Here is a 17,871-nt window from a genome sequence, read left to right as displayed (position 1 = left end):
TGTGGATAATTTACTCTCAGGGAGCTAAAGCAAAATAACTGACTTTTGGTACAAAGTGCTTGGACATAAAACCTCAGGATTTAACAAAATATGAAAAGTGAATTCCCTGTTCCTTGTTTTAAAAATTTCTGATGCATTATTTGAATTCCATCAAGTGTCTTTATTCAGCTACTAAAAATCACTGTTTTGTTCTGTGTCGATAGTTTCCAACAGAAGCATCATTTGAGGGATCTTCGTGTCTGACATCAAGTTCTACAACGTAATCACAAATTTTCCTGTTCAAACAACTTATTCGAAATGATTTCCACATATGACAAAACATCATGAAAACAAAAAAAAAACAAAACAAAAAAAATCAATGTAATGATTTGTAAAAAATAAAAGTTGAAAACAAATACTTTGCCAATCAACTGGTGAAATTAATACTAATGATTCAAAGGCCTCACCTTGAGATAAACCGGCGGCTTTTCTGATTAATAAACCATAAAGAGGAAGATATTTAGCAAAGCTAGACAACTAAAAGCTCAAAAGTCTGTTGATCATTACCTCACCACCGCACACACACAAAAAACAGTGTCATTTTCGTGTCACTGGGGTCATTTTCGTGTTATTTGTTCGAGAACACCACAATGCTTATTATTTTCGCATCCACTGTCATCAGGAATATGCATCGGATCGGCTTCAGAGAGAAAAACTGCATATTGTGTAACACCATAGCAGTGTGACTACAAGCTCTCCATTATAGCCAAACAAGCTAGTTTGCATTATCATTAAGGTGCCGATCAAATTAATAATCTGTGCACATTTAGTGACGTTTTTACATACAAAAGGCCAATAGTGGAAAACGCAGTGAAGGAGAGATTAAATTCATTACTTGCTACTGCACCGGATGAGTTAGTGATCAAGTTTACCAGCTGGTTGCCTTAATCATTATGTACAACTAAAATGTTGCTTTCATATTTGAAATGTATTCAACAAAAGACGATGCATCTATGTATTCACATACAAACATACAAATGGTGTTTGAGTGACAGTGCATGGGGTTGCCATCATACGTACATTATGAAATACAATATCTTTAAATACACCATTTACAATAGTACCCTGAACTATAAGCTAATGCACAGCCTTTGCACACAAAAAAAACAAAAAAAAGAACGATTGGTGCCAGGCATGACAAAGCCTGCACACCACAGGTCACTCTAATTGAAAGGTCATGGTGCCGGGTGGAGGAGTGAGTGGAACCTCCCATGTGCCAGTAATAGTGACATGGCTATCTGCAGAAGTTTATGAGCTACAGTCCTTTTTGAAAACCCATAATCTTGAATTTGCACCTTCAAGGTCACAGTTCATACTGTCATGTGTGGATTTTCCTACCTGTCAATAAGAGAAATTAAATGGCTATAAAATGGTTTCTATTTTCTTATCTTGCATCTTGTTAGTTTTTAGTTATTAGAGCGTGAGTGTCTGTAATAGAACTCCATTTCCCCTCGGGGATAAATAAAGTATTCTGATTCTGATCAGTAGCAGTTTGTGAGTTACACACTGTAAAAAAATAATCTGCTGGTTTAATTTAAGTCAATTTTATTTGTATAGCCCAATATTGCCCGTGGTGCGAGCGACCCGGATTCGCGTCCCAGCTGTGGCTGTTCCCGGCTGCCCCCCGAATTCACTACATTGGTGTCAGAAGTGGGATGGTGAGACCGTGAGGCCATCGGAAGCGCATGGGCCCAGAGGTGTGAGGGAGCTGATATGCTGAAGCGTGGGGACGCGTTTCCTGAAGGAGGGGGGTATTGTAACGACCATGAATGAGTAGACTCCCTTGCCAGTTGCCCAACGGGTCCGACACTTTAGTCGACTGGTTAACATAGTCGCCCGTGGTGCAGGAGACCTATGTTCACGTCCTGGCTGCCCCCTGAATTCACTTCATTGACTTAAAAAAGTAAGCAAGAGCCACAGTAAAGAGACAAATGCAATGAATGTGTGTCACACACATCGGATTTGTCTGTCTTTACTGTGGCTCTTAGGTAGCTCCCATGTTATGGAGAAGTGATCATTGATCTTTTGAGTTCTGCACACTCTAATTGAGATTACTCAGAAAAGGGCTTGTAATAGGTTGCTTTACTTTTTTAAACCAGATTATTTTCTACAGTGTAGCATTTTGAAAGCCTACAGCCTTAAGATTTACTGTTCAAGGTCACTCAAAGCCAAAGGTGACAACGCCAAAATGAAAGCACATGTATATTATCCGTCAATAATAGTAATTAAGAGGCTATCGGCTGCCATTTATAATTAGAGAGTTATACAGGGAATGTAATTTTTATTGATGACCTTGACCCCCCCAAACCTTAGACCTTAACGATCATCAAAACAATAAAAAGCAACGGAAAGCATTATCTTAGAAATAAAAAAAGTGAACATTTTGGCCCAGGTTTGAAGTAAATGAACAATTTTAGATCAAGGCAAAAAAAAAAAAGTTTACACTTTTCTTGAGACCTTGACCGAAATGTTGTCCAAATTTTAATGGTATACTATACATCTGTCATTTGCATTTCATTCGAGTGAGTCATTTTTCTGTGATGTTACTCACAAACATACAAACACAGAGACAAATGGCACCAAATACAACAGCTCCTTTGGGTGGGGGATGAGGGGCAGGGTAAAAACAACCTTACGGCTACACTGGGAGTGACATCAGTGATGTGCAGGTGAGTGTTTATAAAGCACATAGACGGTAAGGATCAACATGCCTCGTGGTAAAAACAGAAGCTGCTCTGAGCTTCTGAGGACATTTCCACTATATTTCCATCGGGTGGAAGATTTTCAATTTTCACCGTGCACAACCTAGCAGAGGTTCAGGCATCTTAAATGCTGGCTGTTCTGGGGATTTGCTGTCAGAGTATTGCTTCTATTATTTATTATTATTATTTTTTAGTGGTGAAGCTTTTTTTTAAATTTTTTATTTTGCTTCTTTATTCTAGGTGCAACTTTCAAAATGCAAGTAAGCAAAGGATAAGAGGCATTTGACCCATTTGGGCATCCCCTGAACACCTAATTTCTGTGTTGACCATTCAGGAACATCTGTGCAGATCTGTGCACTACAAAAAAAAAAAAAGTCCACCGGTCACAGACTGTGGGGAAAAAAAACAAACAAAAAAACCCCAAAACTATTGCATAGCACAAGAAAATTAAGTAGGAAACTTGTGGAAAAAGCCATCTGACAAACAAGCATAGCTGTAGCATGCAGTCATGTGAGAAGGCCATTCCTCCTGTTTTCTGTCTGCATATGGATATGTTTAGCTGTGCCCTTATTTCAGCTACTCCGAGACAAAAACACCACACACCAACACTGCTGCTACTCTGGCACATCAATGATTCGCAGAGGTGTTTTGTTTTTTGAAATAATCAAAAGTCCATTTAACAGAAATAACAGCGTGAACATCATCACTGCGTGTCTATGAGGTTGTCTTTGACCTTTGAATTTTTGTCATTGTTAGAATGAACTCTAGATATCTGAAAATGAAAAAAAAAGCGAATGATTTGGGGATAGGTTAAAAAAAATAATTTTTTTTTACACACCGGTAAAATCTATAGCATTGCTCACTAAGGCTGGATTTACACTTGACCAATTCATAGTCACATCAAGTGCCAAATAAAGGTCGCACGACACGTGACTTCTGTGGCACAGTTAATTAAAAAAAAAAGAAAAGGAAAAAAAAAAGAAGGCAATCACTTCCTGTAGTGGCGGGAGTTGGTTTGGATTGTGCTTATGTATGACAAAGGGAAAAAAAGTAATTAAAAGTCGATGTAGTTGATTGCATACGATCTCCCATCTATAGGCGCACTGTAAACTTTTCAAGTGTGATTCCTGTGTTGAAGTGGGCCCACTCTCCAGGTGGTCCCCCTGCATCCCTGCACCGGGTGTCATGCTCCTGCTGGGCCAAACTCGCTCCTCTCTTTGGCAGTAGTGGTATCTTGGAATCGGGTGCTATGCAGCTGTGCGATACCAACAGTTGCTGTCCTTTGTTGTTGGCTTCACTTGCATTAACTGATGCTGAGCTGTGCAAAACCCATGAGCTTGACATCGTCTGGGATTTCTGACTCGTCCAAGCCAGACGCCTGACAGGGGAAAAGAACAGCAACAAGATTTCAACATAAAATACACTACCGTTCAAAAGTTTGGGATCACCCAAACAATTTTGTGTTTTCCATGAAAAGTCACACTTATTCACCACCATATGTTGTGAAATGAATAGAAAATAGAGTCAAGACATTGACAAGGTTAGAAATAATGATTTGTATTTGAAATAAGATTTTTTTTACATCAAACTTTGCTTTCGTCAAAGAATCCTCCATTTGCAGCAATTACAGCATTGCAGACCTTTGGCATTCTAGCTGTTAATTTGTTGAGGTAATCTGGAGAAATTGCACCCCACGCTTCCAGAAGCAGCTCCCACAAGTTGGATTGGTTGGATGGGCACTTCTTTGAGCAGATTGAGTTTCTGGAGCATCACATTTGTGGGGTCAATTAAACGCTCAAAATGGCCAGAAAAAGAGAACTTTCATCTGAAACTCGACAGTCTATTCTTGTTCTTAGAAATGAAGGCTATTCCATGCGAGAAATTGCTAAGAAATTGAAGATTTCCTACACCGGTGTGTACTACTCCCTTCAGAGGACAGCACAAACAGGCTCTAACCAGAGTAGAAAAAGAAGTGGGAGGCCGCGTTGCACAACTGAGCAAGAAGATAAGTACATTAGAGTCTCTAGTTTGAGAAACAGACGCCTCACAGGTCCCCAACTGGCATCTTCATTAAATAGTACCTGTTAGAGCCTGTTTGTGCTGTCCTCTGAAGGGAGTAGTACACACCGGTGTAGGAAATCTTCAATTTCTTAGCAATTTCTCGCATGGAATAGCCTTCATTTCTAAGAACAAGAATAGACTGTCGAGTTTCAGATGAAAGTTCTCTTTTTCTGGCCATTTTGAGCGTTTAATTGACCCCACAAATGTGATGCTCCAGAAACTCAATCTGCTCAAAGAAGTGCCCATCCAACCAATCCAACTTGTGGGAGCTGCTTCTGGAAGCGTGGGGTGCAATTTCTCCAGATTACCTCAACAAATTAACAGCTAGAATGCCAAAGGTCTGCAATGCTGTAATTGCTGCAAATGGAGGATTCTTTGACGAAAGCAAAGTTTGATGTAAAAAAAATCTTATTTCAAATACAAATCATTATTTCTAACCTTGTCAATGTCTTGACTCTATTTTCTATTCATTTCACAACATATGGTGGTGAATAAGTGTGACTTTTCATGGAAAACACGAAATTGTTTGGGTGATCCCAAACTTTTGAACGGTAGTGTACATGTTTTTACCTGCATTCTTTTTTCTTTTTCTTTTTTTTAATAATTTCTATTCTTTTTTACGACTGGCCCTGAATATTCAAATATTTGGATACTCCTTCAGCAGGCTGGTATTTGGACATCACTTCAATATTCACAGGCTTCATTTATTCTTTTTCCTTTTTCTTGTACACAGCCATGTCAGGAGTTTTTATATAGAGTATCTCAACTAACGATCCTGTAGTGTATAGCCCATTATCTTCACCCTCTTTATAGACTCTTGAGTTCAGAAAATGAATTACAGTCCGGAAAGTGTACGCAGGTGTCATACCAAAATTTTACTCCCGCCAGGATTTCACTACCTTTTGTGTAAATGCGCATTGAGAATCTCCCTCGCTGTGTAGGCTGCTATATTCTCATTTTCTTCATTTTAATACTCTGCTGTTGACCTTTTTCATGGAAATAAACTGTTTTCAGAGGGCCTTGGCTCATTTGGATGTCATCTGTAACAGGCTCGCCAGCATGATGACAAGTTATATCTGCAGAACAGAATCTGGTGTGCATATAATTGCAACATCTAGACCAAAATTCTAACCTGGTGACAGACACATCCTGATTTTATATTGTGCGTCCTGAAAAGTACTTCACTAATGGCAACAGGGACAAAAGGAGAATGGTGTGTGTGTGTGTGTGTCTGTGTGCAGATGGGTGGGGGGCGCTATCTGTTCCCTAACTGTTCCTGTGTCTACTTTTTAGGCCTAAGAAAAGTTTCAAAAATACACTATGTTGTTTGTTTTCCAATTAATACTGAAATATTACATGACCCTTGTGACCAAATTTAATCCATCACCTGTATTAGGCCGTGATTGGACTTTACTGGCCAATTAATGTAGAACATTCCTATAAATGGGCGCAGCATTAAAACATCCATTCAGTGCTTCACTCTTTTAACTCACTGTACTTACCAGTTTGAATGTCACATTTTTGTTGTTTTGAGGGTCATCAACAATCTTTTGCAAATTGGCGGCAACTGGACAATGGAACGAAAGAAGACACATCAGATGAACTCGTGTTGAAAACAGATGACAAAATTTTTAAAACCCAGCAGTCAAAGCCCAAAACTAAATGACCCCGGTCAGGGATGTGGACACATGACGCTTCAAGGTGAGGGTTGTAGAGAATTAGACACTGAATAAAAGGACCCACTGAATCCCTGACACTGCCTCACAACATTCATACCAGACAACAGTTTCATACCAGACAACAGTGAGATGGATGGTCAAAAGTGAGTAAAGTAGATGCCATCAGATAAGACAGCTATGCAATCACAGAACTTGAAATTGGACCCGACACCACCACCACCAAAACAAAAACAGAAAACTGCATTTGTGCTCAAAACCTCCCAGGTGTGAATTGCAGCTGTAGCAAAATGAAGCAGGGTGTTGCTGAGTAACAGATAAACAAATCTTCCTATTGCTGATTAAAAGTTCAAAAAGGTAATCAGTCTACAACAAAAAAAATAGTTATGTAGGCTGAATAAACCTGAAGGACAATAGCCTACAAAGGACACTTCTTATCAACTGATGGCGACACTTCTTATCAACTGATGGCAGGCACACAAGTGCACATCTCCTCTGACACTTTGTATTGGATGCTCTGCCACAAATGTCCCCACGCTTCTTATTCTCCCATTAACCTTGTCACACTGTGAGCATCTGGACTAGCAATCAACCCCAGTTCACTCAGCCTGAAAACTAAAAACAGCCAAATTAGGTTAGAAACAAGGACAACAGTCCAGCAGTGTCACTACCATTACATCGATATCTTTTATTCAAGGATGCACATCAAGACAGCTGAGACTATCCCGTGATGCAGCTCAGCTGGTCTTACTTACCAATGACCAAGTCCCTCCCATCAACTAAACCTGCTGAGACCAACTCCTGAGACACTCCATCAGCAGAATCTGAGGGGGAAAGGCAGCCAAGGGGAAAAAAGCAGAAAAAGACGACATGATACCAAAGTAATTAGTACACAGTTAAACAGAAACATCTAAATAACGCCTCTCACCTCTGCCTGGCATGAACTCAAATCGAATGTCGTTGAGTTCCTTCTTGAGATTCCTCAGTCTTAGAACCAGGCTGATGGGAACACTGATGTCAGGTGGAACTGGGTCCTGTGAGAGCGCAAGACAGTTCAGGAGTTACAACACAGGACTTTACAGGTTGAATGAGTGCAGCGAGAGCAGGGGCAGGACAGAGAAAAGACAAATATACACAAACGGGACGCTGAGGCTGAGACTGTCTTGGGGGGGGTTTGTTGACTGCCATCGCCATTCCTCTTGCTGTAGTCTCCATTCAGACTCTAGTGATTTACAGGTAAGGGAATTTTTCAAGAATTTTTGCCAAGACCTGAAAGAACCTTCATCGAAACCTGTAAATATATACCCTGACTATGTCCATCTATGTCTATTGGTGAGATATGCTAGTGGTTTTACGACAGCATGGCCTAATGTCCTCTACTATAAGGACCGACAGTTAGCACACAGGGTAAAGATAAGAGATGGTGAAATTAACATGTCGTCTGAATTAGGCGTCACAGTAAATACTCACCTTGAAGTATGGCACAAGGATTGTTACACAATATCCTATGTATTGCTGAATGTTGTAATGGTAAACTTCTTTATTTTTTTAAACTACTTTTTATACATATCAACTCCGACCCATGTTTGACTTCAATTAATAGCTACGCAATTCATAAACTGTTTTTTCTCATTTGTTTAATATGCTTTTCTTATTTACTGAAGGAAGCAATCTTTAACCATTAGATGCAACACAAAAACTGTTCTACAGATTCACCATCTATATTTCACCTGTGCAGTCGGCCCATGAGACGGACTGGTTGCTTGTGATGTGGCGTCTACCCCTGGTTGGCCAGCGTTCAAAGGAGTCTCCTGTGTTGAAGCAGGTGGCTGCAGACGGCTCAACGAACCCTCCATGGGTGGGTACAGCTGGGGAACAACACGAGCACCAATCAGTGCATGTTTTAGGGCATCACATCCATGAGAAAAGAGGACAAACATCCGACAGTCATGCAAATCTCTGTGTCAATACATTACAGATAAATCAAAAGTTTTTTTGGGTCATGTCCGGTGTCACTGGACTCACCTCCAGATTGTGAGATCCGTCCTTCACTCTGGGTGACTGCAGAACGGACATGACAGATTGTCAGGATTAAAAACATGCAATAATCCTCCCCGCTCTCCAAACTATAGAATGTCGGAATATTATAGGATGAATTTGGTGCATTAAGGCTTTGGTCACAGGGTTGAACTGAATTTATAGTAGAGATCACAGGAGAGTAAAAACCCACTCCAAACATGATTCAGCATAAAGGTGACAACACACTGAAAAATTGTTTGAACCAATTAAGTACTAAAGCCAGTTCAAGCAGCTGTTTTTCAATGACAATGTATTATGAAGGTACATTTTCACTCCTGAGTTTCTAAATCTAGGTATCCACAGATTTATAGCGACAGTCAGATTTCAGTCCAAATTTAGGCATAAAGAGGCTCTGCCGGTTTGGTAAGTTTTAAAAAAAAAGACATATTGCCATTTTTGTGTTTAAGAAGGCAATGCTTCACATCACAGGGCACCCAACTGCCCCAGGTAACAAATGTTTTTGCTGCGATAGTGAAACTTCAATTCAACAGTCAATAGTTACCAAAAGGTCTAAACCTCAAGGAGCAATTCTAGCAGATCAATGTGCACAACCTGTATTAACATGATCTCACTTGCTTTCACCAAATAATAGGATGTTACTATCTAGACTGGATTTTTGCTGGCAACTGCAGCACTCCATTGGTTCAAGACACCGTGTAGCCCAACCACTAGAAGATAAAGCGAACAGAGTCTGAGCAGAAGCGAACATGGCGAGTCTCACCCGCAGGGCTGCCACAGCAGCCTTCCCCTCCTCGCTTTCTTCATCCAGCTCATCGTCACTCCATTCCCACTCTCCGTCCTCCGTCTTGTGGAGCCGTCCGCTAGAGCCAGGCACACGACGCACCTGCACAGCGCATAGGAACACATGACGCGCAACAGAAATAAATACATACAACTAGAGCACAATTGTGGTTTTCCTTACTTAACAGGGTGTCAAACCTTTTTTGACCGCTCCGTTATTGTTGGGCCTTTCTGCAGAAGTTTCTCCTGCAGGTACTCATTATTCTGTAATGCAAGCAGCAAATTATTTTTGAAGTTTCTTAAATATGAGCATCATGACAAAAAGGCAAGAAAATATATATCCATCTTATTTCTGTATTAATGACATAGGTTTTACCTTGGCTTTTGTGAAAAATTTGTGCTTCAACAATTCAGCTGCAGTTGGCCTGATAAAACAATAAGGAAATATCCCATTTCTGACCAATGCAGAATACAAATGAATGCCAAAGCAAAACAAGCACGTGCTAAATCTCTTGTGAGAGAATGGGGTTACTTCTATCAGTGCCGCCTTGATGTAGTTGTTTTGGACACTTGCTTACCTTTTTTCTGGATCCTTCTGTAAACACAGAGAGATCATCTTCCTCAAAGACTTGCCATACTTCTTCACCATCTCCTTGTCTGTGATCCCAGTTTCCAGACAAGGGGGATCATTTTGCAAGGTCAGCATCAGCACCTACAGACACATACAGATCCATATTATTTACTATAGCACAAAATGCACTGGTTTGTAATTTCATTCTTTTGCTTGTTTGCCACAGCTTGTCAAAACATACAACTGTACAGACTATTTAAGGGTTTTAATCTTTCGAACCCTTACCTTCATTGGTGGATATTTGTGGTATGGTGCAGCACCCGTGGCCAGTTCAATGGCAGTTATTCCAAAACTCCAGATGTCAGCTTTGAAATCATAGCCACGGACCTGTGGATTAAACATGGAATAGGGTGAACAAAGATTTGGCAAGCCCGTTAACACCGAATGGTCAGCAACGAAGGCATTACAGAGCGGAAATGGAGTCATGCCAGGGAGAAATCCATGGTTCTGACCACCCACCTGCTCCATGACCTCCGGGGCCATCCAGCATGGTGTTCCAACAAACGTCTTCCGCACCTTGTTTCTGGTCATGTCTCCTCCTGCTGCTAGAAAGGCACTCACACCAAAGTCTAGACAGATGAATGGCGGCGTGCCCACGAGAAGAAGACAGAGAGAGAGAGACAGAGAGAGAAAGTGAAGGGAGGAAGACAGAAGAAGAGCACAATACAGATAAAGAATAGATAATTGGATTATCTTAACAGGATTCAGAGAAATGTAATAACAATGACACAAAACACTGTTCTCCTACCGCTACACTTGAATATATTACAGTATAATTAAATACATAGACAAACTGAAATTTAGACAAAGCTGTTTAATAAATAGGATCATATGGATTATTATATCACAAGGCTTTGACACATTGAATTTTCCCTGTTTTATGTACAATGACAGCACTATACCTGCAATTTGCACTGAACCATCTTCCCCAAGAAGAATATTTCCAGCTTTTAGATCCCTGTAGAAGAGAAAGGTAGACAAATGACTCAAAATCAACACTGCTATATATAAATATGGGTGATTTAGCAACTTTGCAGTCTTTATAAACCGAACACACAAATTACCTACACTCCTCACCTCAGTGTTTCACAAGAGCATGTTTAAAATGTGCCTCTAATCTGCCATGCTTTAATCCAGCCATTCTTTGTTTGAATAAAGAGGAAAACTATGCCTGTGGGAAGATAGGATTACCTCCCCAGTGGAGCACCGGGAGCACACATGACCTGTTCTCAAGATGTCCTGACACCCCTCACCCCCTTTTGCCTTGCTTGGTTAGTTGTAACCAAGTTATCCACAACATCTGATCTCAATCAGAGGCCACTCTACCCGTTCACGGGCAGAATAACCCTGTAGTATAGGCACTTTCAAAAGCATTCAATAATAGCATCATGAGATTTTTGCAAAAGACATTTCAAATAGAGCAACAACAGTATGACAGAAAAACGATGTGCTTGTAGCAGAGAGGGTTATAAATGAGGAGTCTGTTAATTTGAAACAATTACACTTGTCACACAATAGTGCAGAGAGCATATAGAGGGGGCTTTATTCTGTATCCCATGTTTCAGTGGTGGTTCACAATGTTCCTGGGAGGGACTGTTATGTAAAACAAACCTCCTCAATAATGCATTTCAAGTGTATCAAATATTAAAGAGCCTGGGCTGGTGCACAAGCCAAAGGACGGGTTCAAATCATTCTAATCACATACAGAAATGCATGTGCCTGGGCCTTGAATGAGGTAGGATACGAGACAGTAGCAGTTGGTGTGTCATATGGGCAACTGTGGCTCAAATTACTTTAGTCAAGTGACAGCCACACCTGTGAATCTGCCCGTTTTTGTGCAGGTACTCCAGCCCCTCCAAAACTTCTCTCAGGATGGTAGCTATGCTGGCCTCATCCAAAACCCCGGTCTTGTGCTCCCCACGGGAGATGATATGCTTGATGATGTCCAACACTGAGCCTGGAAGGGTGGCAAAGGGAAGAGGAATTATAATGTTGTCTGCACTGTGATTCCTTAAAGCAGTATGCAAGATAAAAGTGGGGAAAATCCTGAAGTAAGGGTGGATGGAATCAAAATTTCATATCACTGCAATAGCAACCAAAATTATCATGGTATTGCGGTATCATTTACACGTGCTGAAAATGTTTAACATGCATTACTAATACACATGGATATTTTACCATATTTTATATTGAAACTGACACTGTATGCCCAAATAGCATAAATACAGGTGAGTCTTGAGTAGACAGTGTTAACAGTAGTGATACCAATAGTGTTTCTCCTGTTGGAAAACTTTTTTCCCCACCTTTTACAAAATGTAGACACAGGGGATTAGAAACACATACAGCAGGACAACAACGCTTGTGCAGTCAGTGTGGTACTAGAGCATATAAAACTGAAAGCTTTACTTTACATAGTGACATGCTATTAGCAAGTTCAACAAACCACACCATTTTTCCAAAGACATTGAAGCTAAAGGTAAAGCACCTTGCATTTGCTATAAAGCAGTGGGTGGTGGTCACGCAGATGTCTTACTGAGTTTGACTTGCTGCCCCTGTTTACATCAAAATCTGCAACACATCAGATTATGTGACCCTATCTTTATAGCATGCCGTTTTGGCTGCTCCCCAGATGCTAATCCTAATCTTAACCGCACCAATCACACCTCCAAAATTAACCATATCCAACCTAATCCCTATACTAAATCATTTCTGACTTTATGCCTAAATTCAACCATATCTAACTACAGTATCCTGGCTGAAATAGCGTGTTCTAGGAAAATTATCATACAATTCATATAATCAGATTTTGGTATAACAAAATCTTTGGCCACAATTTTCTTTCTGCATGTTCTGTACTTAGCGTATTTGTCTTCTATCAATTTCCCTTCAGCACTTTTAATGTAACCAAAACACAGCCATGCTTCCAACTTTGTCCTCTTAGAAGGGCAAAAGATCACAACAGCGCAGTCACGGCAGCCAAGTACACACTGCGTCCTGCATCCGCGTGGTCGAGTACTTTGTAGGAAGATTTGTGGCTGTGTGGTTGACTTTGACTGATGTTGGGCAGTGGGCAATTACCTCTTCACCGCAAAAACTGTAACTTTTTAAAACACAGTAATCGAACATGGTTATGTGGTGATAAAAAGTTGAGCTGGTTACTTACAATTGTGCATTTTTATCACGGTATAGTAACCGTCCCATCCCTACTCTGAGGCAACTATATATGTTTGGGAGATATGAGTGTGATGAGCCATTGTACGAAAGATTTACTGTCCCTTACACATATTGAGAGAGACTGTGTCAGACCACTCTTGCTCTTAAACACATAAAAAATCTTCTCACCAGGTCTCAGTGATAATTCCCCTAGAGTAGTGTTGCACACCGGTAAAGAGCAGACTAAAAATAAGGAGGTGCCAGCACTGGCATTATCTGCATATTCAGCACAAATAGTATCATTTTGGTAGGGATATCCACCGCAGAATTTCTGAGTTAACCTATGGAATTTTAACATCCAATCCAATTTTCAGCCTTAGCTCATTAAAGACAGGTGAAATTGCAGATAAGCTAAAGGAAAGTCAAGTCAAAGTCAAGTTCAAGATAAGAGTTAGCCAAGTCTGAGTCAGGAGCAACGTTACCGCTAAGTAAAACACTCACCACCACTAAGCAGCTTCATCACAAGCCAGAGTTCATCCTTCACAACAAAGGAAGTGTAGTATGAGACAATATTTGGGTGGTGACACTGGCTCATAGCTTGGATCTCTTTCTGCAGAATGAAAGAGCACAGGATTGCAGGTGGAATAAAGATGCACAGAAGCAGAGTGAAAGTTTGGTAGATCACACTTTCTGAGATACTTATGTCTGCATGGGAAACTCTTTAATATAATAGCCAAAGTAGGATATGATCAAAATCTTTATCATCAATCACATTCAGCTCAATCAGACATCAATATGAGTGAAAGTTCAAGTGCTATTACCCCCCACCCCATTCACCATCACTGACTATAACCTCTATAATTTTGTACAGTTTTCTGTAGTTATACTGGTCAGATATCCCTAACCTAATTCAGCAGTGAACAGTACCTCAGGCTGGGGGCAGAGGAATGGCCTGAGTTATGTCACCACTACAGTATCGAGCCAAGACATGCTTAATTAAGACAGCGGACCTCTGTAAATCCAGGGCCCTGGTATGTTATGTAAGCACTTGGTAGTCAGTGTTGGTGGTTCCCAGCTGCTGACCTGACCCTTCCCATATAAAAACACAAATACACACAGAGCATCCTGCTAGAGGCTTGTCTGTCCAGTTTAGAGTCTCACCTATTGAAAAGGACAGTTGCACTGAGGCCCTCACGCATTAGTTCTAGTACAGTACTACAAGCATAATCCATGAGCTAGCTACTTTAATTTACCAGAAGTTCATCCATGCTGGTCTGACACTTCTCCAGGTTGATGCGTTTGATAGCCACCTTCTCTTTTCTGGGTTCACAGTAAGCTGCCTGAACCACTGCTGTGGCTCCACTCCCTAAAGATGAACATAGGAACGATTTTAGAGTGGAATCCATTCTATAGTGGGTTCATATAGAGCATTTCTTTAATGGTAAAACAAGACTTGTACACAACAGAATTACTGATCTCAATCTGTGTATAAGAAACGTTCATGACAAAGCACAAATTTGCAACAACTGATTCATAACAGTAGACAGGAAGGTCATAAGTTGCTCCTTCACACTGCGATACCAAGTATAAATTCATCTGCAACAGGCCTTAAAGCATAGAATTACTAATCGCTGTTAAATGTGAAGCAGCATGCTGCGTCTCAGGATCATCAGCCACATGTTATCAGCATCAATGTAAAAACTTATGACTCATTGAACTATTTCACAGCTCCAGCATTTGAGCACCACCCATTCCAACATGCCCCAAGCGCAAACTTGCATTGGCTAGCTAGCTTCACGCTAGCAGACAAGAGGAACAGCTGTCCGTCTTTAGTTAGTTACTATAGACGGCGATGAACTGGCGAAGTAAGGGAAATTGTGCTGGGTATATCTGCTGAACATTAAGTTGTGAACTGGGGCTATTCTGTTAATCGGTAAAGAAGGTAATGGCAGCTGGCTACTGTTGCAGCCTACTGACAAGATTGCTGAAAGCCCGGGGGCAAAGTTAGCTATCAAGCTAACGTTCCCTGGTATGCTAACGTTAGCTTAGCCACTCACCTATCACCTCATTGAGAACATAGTCATCCTTGTTGATGGACCACGGTTGTAAGTTCTGGTCGTCTGCCATTGCTTCTGTTGTTGAAATCCGGTAGCCAAGCTTTCTCTTTAATAGAAACGGTGTGCTCCCTCCATTCGGCTCTGGGTGCGCTTGCTTGGCCACTCAGCTGACTATCCTTGCCGCTACTGTCAACACAACTTCACTTGCGCCTTCTGTCACGCATTACGTAACATGTGAGGAGGAACGGTAAGGCCGCCATCTTGAGTGTGGCAATATAACGAACATGCAAGCAGATCCGCTTCGGTCGGCTGTTGAATTCACATGCAAGCGACATTTCCAGAATTCACGGATCACCGTCGTAATTCCAGTCATTAATGAGACGGAGTCCTATTTATAGTCCGTGCAGAAGAGTGAATGACTAAATTTTAATCTGTGCTGTGTTGCAAAATTTACTCGAGAGGGCGCAAATAACCCGTCCCCCCCCTCAAAACTGCTTTAGTGACATTGTTCTTGTCCTGAAAAATGGAGCAAGGTTTTCATTGTTTAAGTATATATTCCGCATATATTTTCCTATAGAAAAGAAACAGAAACTCAAACAAACGCCCCCGCCCCCCCAAAAGGAAATAGTCCTCAGTTTGCCCAAAATGCTATACCAGCCATATGACAATACTTGTAGTACTTGAACTTTGTTAACTTTCACACGGTCCCTTGCGTCATGCACTGAAGCTTATAACTGGAGAAAAAGCCTTCTAACTGGCAAGCAACCAGTCTGCCATTTCCTTGTGATAGGATTGATGGGGTGAAATAAGTGAAATCAATATCTCAGTATAAAACTATCGTTTGTAAATCGGGCATATGGACCCTGTTTCCCACCGAAACTTCAACAAGTTATTATGGTATTCAAGTAACGTTGAATTTAACTGTTTATTCCCAATGTGGATTGGGGATATTGAAAAATAGTATGGGCTACAGGTATAGACATTTGTAAATATTACAAATGGCTATAGCTGTAGCCCACACTATTTTTTCAATTTTTGTATATTGTTGCCTTTTTATTTGGTTTTTTGGTTTTGTTTTGTGTTTGTTTTTGTTTTTGTTTTTTGCATTTGGGGTTCATTCAAAGACAATTTAAGAATTACTGACAGCTAAACAGTGCCCCAAGACATGTGGGAGGCTTTGTTGGAACTAGTAAAGCTATGGATCACATCAATGGCATGAGAGAAAACAGTGGGGCTTGTCATAGCTTGCCATGGTTGAAAAGCACAGGCAACGAGCAAAGCAACAGACCAACAGGAGCTGTTTATCTGTTTCTACAGAGCCTTTTAGAGTAATTTTGTTCACTGCTTTCCAGGCGCGGTGTACTTTTGCTTTAGACCGTGTACTACAGACAGCATAAACCCATATAAACAAGCAAATCTTTTCAGCTGTACCTCACAAGTGACTTTCCCAAAACACACTTATAATTTGCTTATACAAATACATGTTGACTGTGCAGATGCTTGGTTTAGTATCTATTTGAAGTAAATGTAGTTGTAACTTTTTCATACTGTTGTTTTCAATATCACCTTGGCGAAAAAAACATCATAAGCCATTAGAAGAATCCTGATGGTGTCCAGTAGAGGAAAGAGAGGTCTGAATACCTCCTTGCTCAACTGGGTTCTTGACTTTCTGACTGGCAGACCCCAGGTGGTTAGGGTGGATAGCTACACCTCCACCCCTCAACACAGGAGCCCCCCAAGGTTGTGTCCTGAGCCCCCTGCTGTTACCCACATGACTGTGTGGCCACAAGCAGCTCCAACACCAAAGTTATGTTTGCTGATGACACATTAAATGGTAAATACACTGCATTTATATAGCGCTTTTCAAATCTACCAACCACTCAAAGTGCTTTACAGTGTATGCCTCACATTCACCCATTCACACACTGATGGCGGAGGCTGCCATGCAAGGTGCCAACCTGCTCATCAGGAGCAGTTAAGGGTTCAGTGTCTTGCTCAAGGACATTTCGACATGCTGTCCGCAGGAGCTGGAGATCGCACCAGCAACCTTCTGATTACTAGATGACCTGCTCTACCTCTTGAGCCATGCTGCCCCTAACCATGCCGCCCCTGTACAGATCAGGCCCACAGTAGTAGTGGGCCTGATCTCCAGCAACAAGGATCTGACACTGTGGTGCCAGGCCAACAGCCTCTCCTTTAATGTCAGCAAAACCAAGGAGCTCGTTGTAGACTTGAGAAAAACAGAGTGGACGAACCACACTCCTCTCTCAATTATAGGGTTCCAGTAGAGAGGTTGAGCAGCTTCAGTTATCTCGGTGTTCACATCACTGAGGGCCTAACATGGACACTACACATGGACACTCTGGTGAAAAAGGTGAGGCAGCGTTTTTATCACCTCAGGCAACTGAAGAAGTTCAATGTCTCCCCACGGACCCAGAAAACCTTTTCCTCTGGTGCCATTGAGAGCATCCTGGCAGGGTGCATCACCAGCTTGTATGGGAACTGAACCTCTAAAGACCAAAAAGCCCTGCAGAGACTAATCTCGGTCCCCCACAAGATTTATACACCGGGTGGTGCAGGACTAAAAGGATTATTATGGATCCCCATCATCCCAATTACAGACTGTTTGCACAGCCACAAGGCCAACACAGAGAGACTCAGAAGGAGCTTCTTCCCTCAGGTCATAAGGGCATTAAACACCAAACAACAATTACATTTGTAACTCACAAGGT

At 41.3% G+C, this 17,871-nt stretch overlaps 1 protein-coding gene across 1 annotated transcript; it reads right to left on the bottom strand.

Annotated features, from left to right (window-relative positions):
• Positions 1-154: 154 nt before the first annotated feature.
• LOC130123507 (serine/threonine-protein kinase OSR1-like) lies at positions 155-15,378 on the bottom strand. Its single transcript, XM_056292694.1, has 17 exons — positions 15,140-15,378; positions 14,336-14,448; positions 13,584-13,692; positions 11,745-11,886; positions 10,832-10,887; positions 10,389-10,498; positions 10,155-10,256; positions 9,877-10,010; positions 9,675-9,723; positions 9,497-9,562; positions 9,279-9,401; positions 8,504-8,539; positions 8,209-8,346; positions 7,407-7,512; positions 7,234-7,302; positions 6,305-6,369; positions 155-4,119 (listed from the first exon to the last, which is right to left on the bottom strand). Exons 1-17 carry the CDS (start codon positions 15,207-15,209, stop codon positions 4,045-4,047), a joined length of 1,563 nt encoding a protein of 520 aa, XP_056148669.1. The 5' UTR covers positions 15,210-15,378; the 3' UTR covers positions 155-4,044.
• Positions 15,379-17,871: the final 2,493 nt, after the last annotated feature.

The sequence above is a fragment of the Lampris incognitus genome, chromosome 14, assembly GCF_029633865.1.
Source record: "Lampris incognitus isolate fLamInc1 chromosome 14, fLamInc1.hap2, whole genome shotgun sequence".
Lineage (NCBI taxonomy): Eukaryota > Metazoa > Chordata > Actinopteri > Lampriformes > Lampridae > Lampris > Lampris incognitus.
Note: the sequence above shows the minus strand (reverse complement) of the source record. Positions and strands in the feature narration are given on the sequence as shown.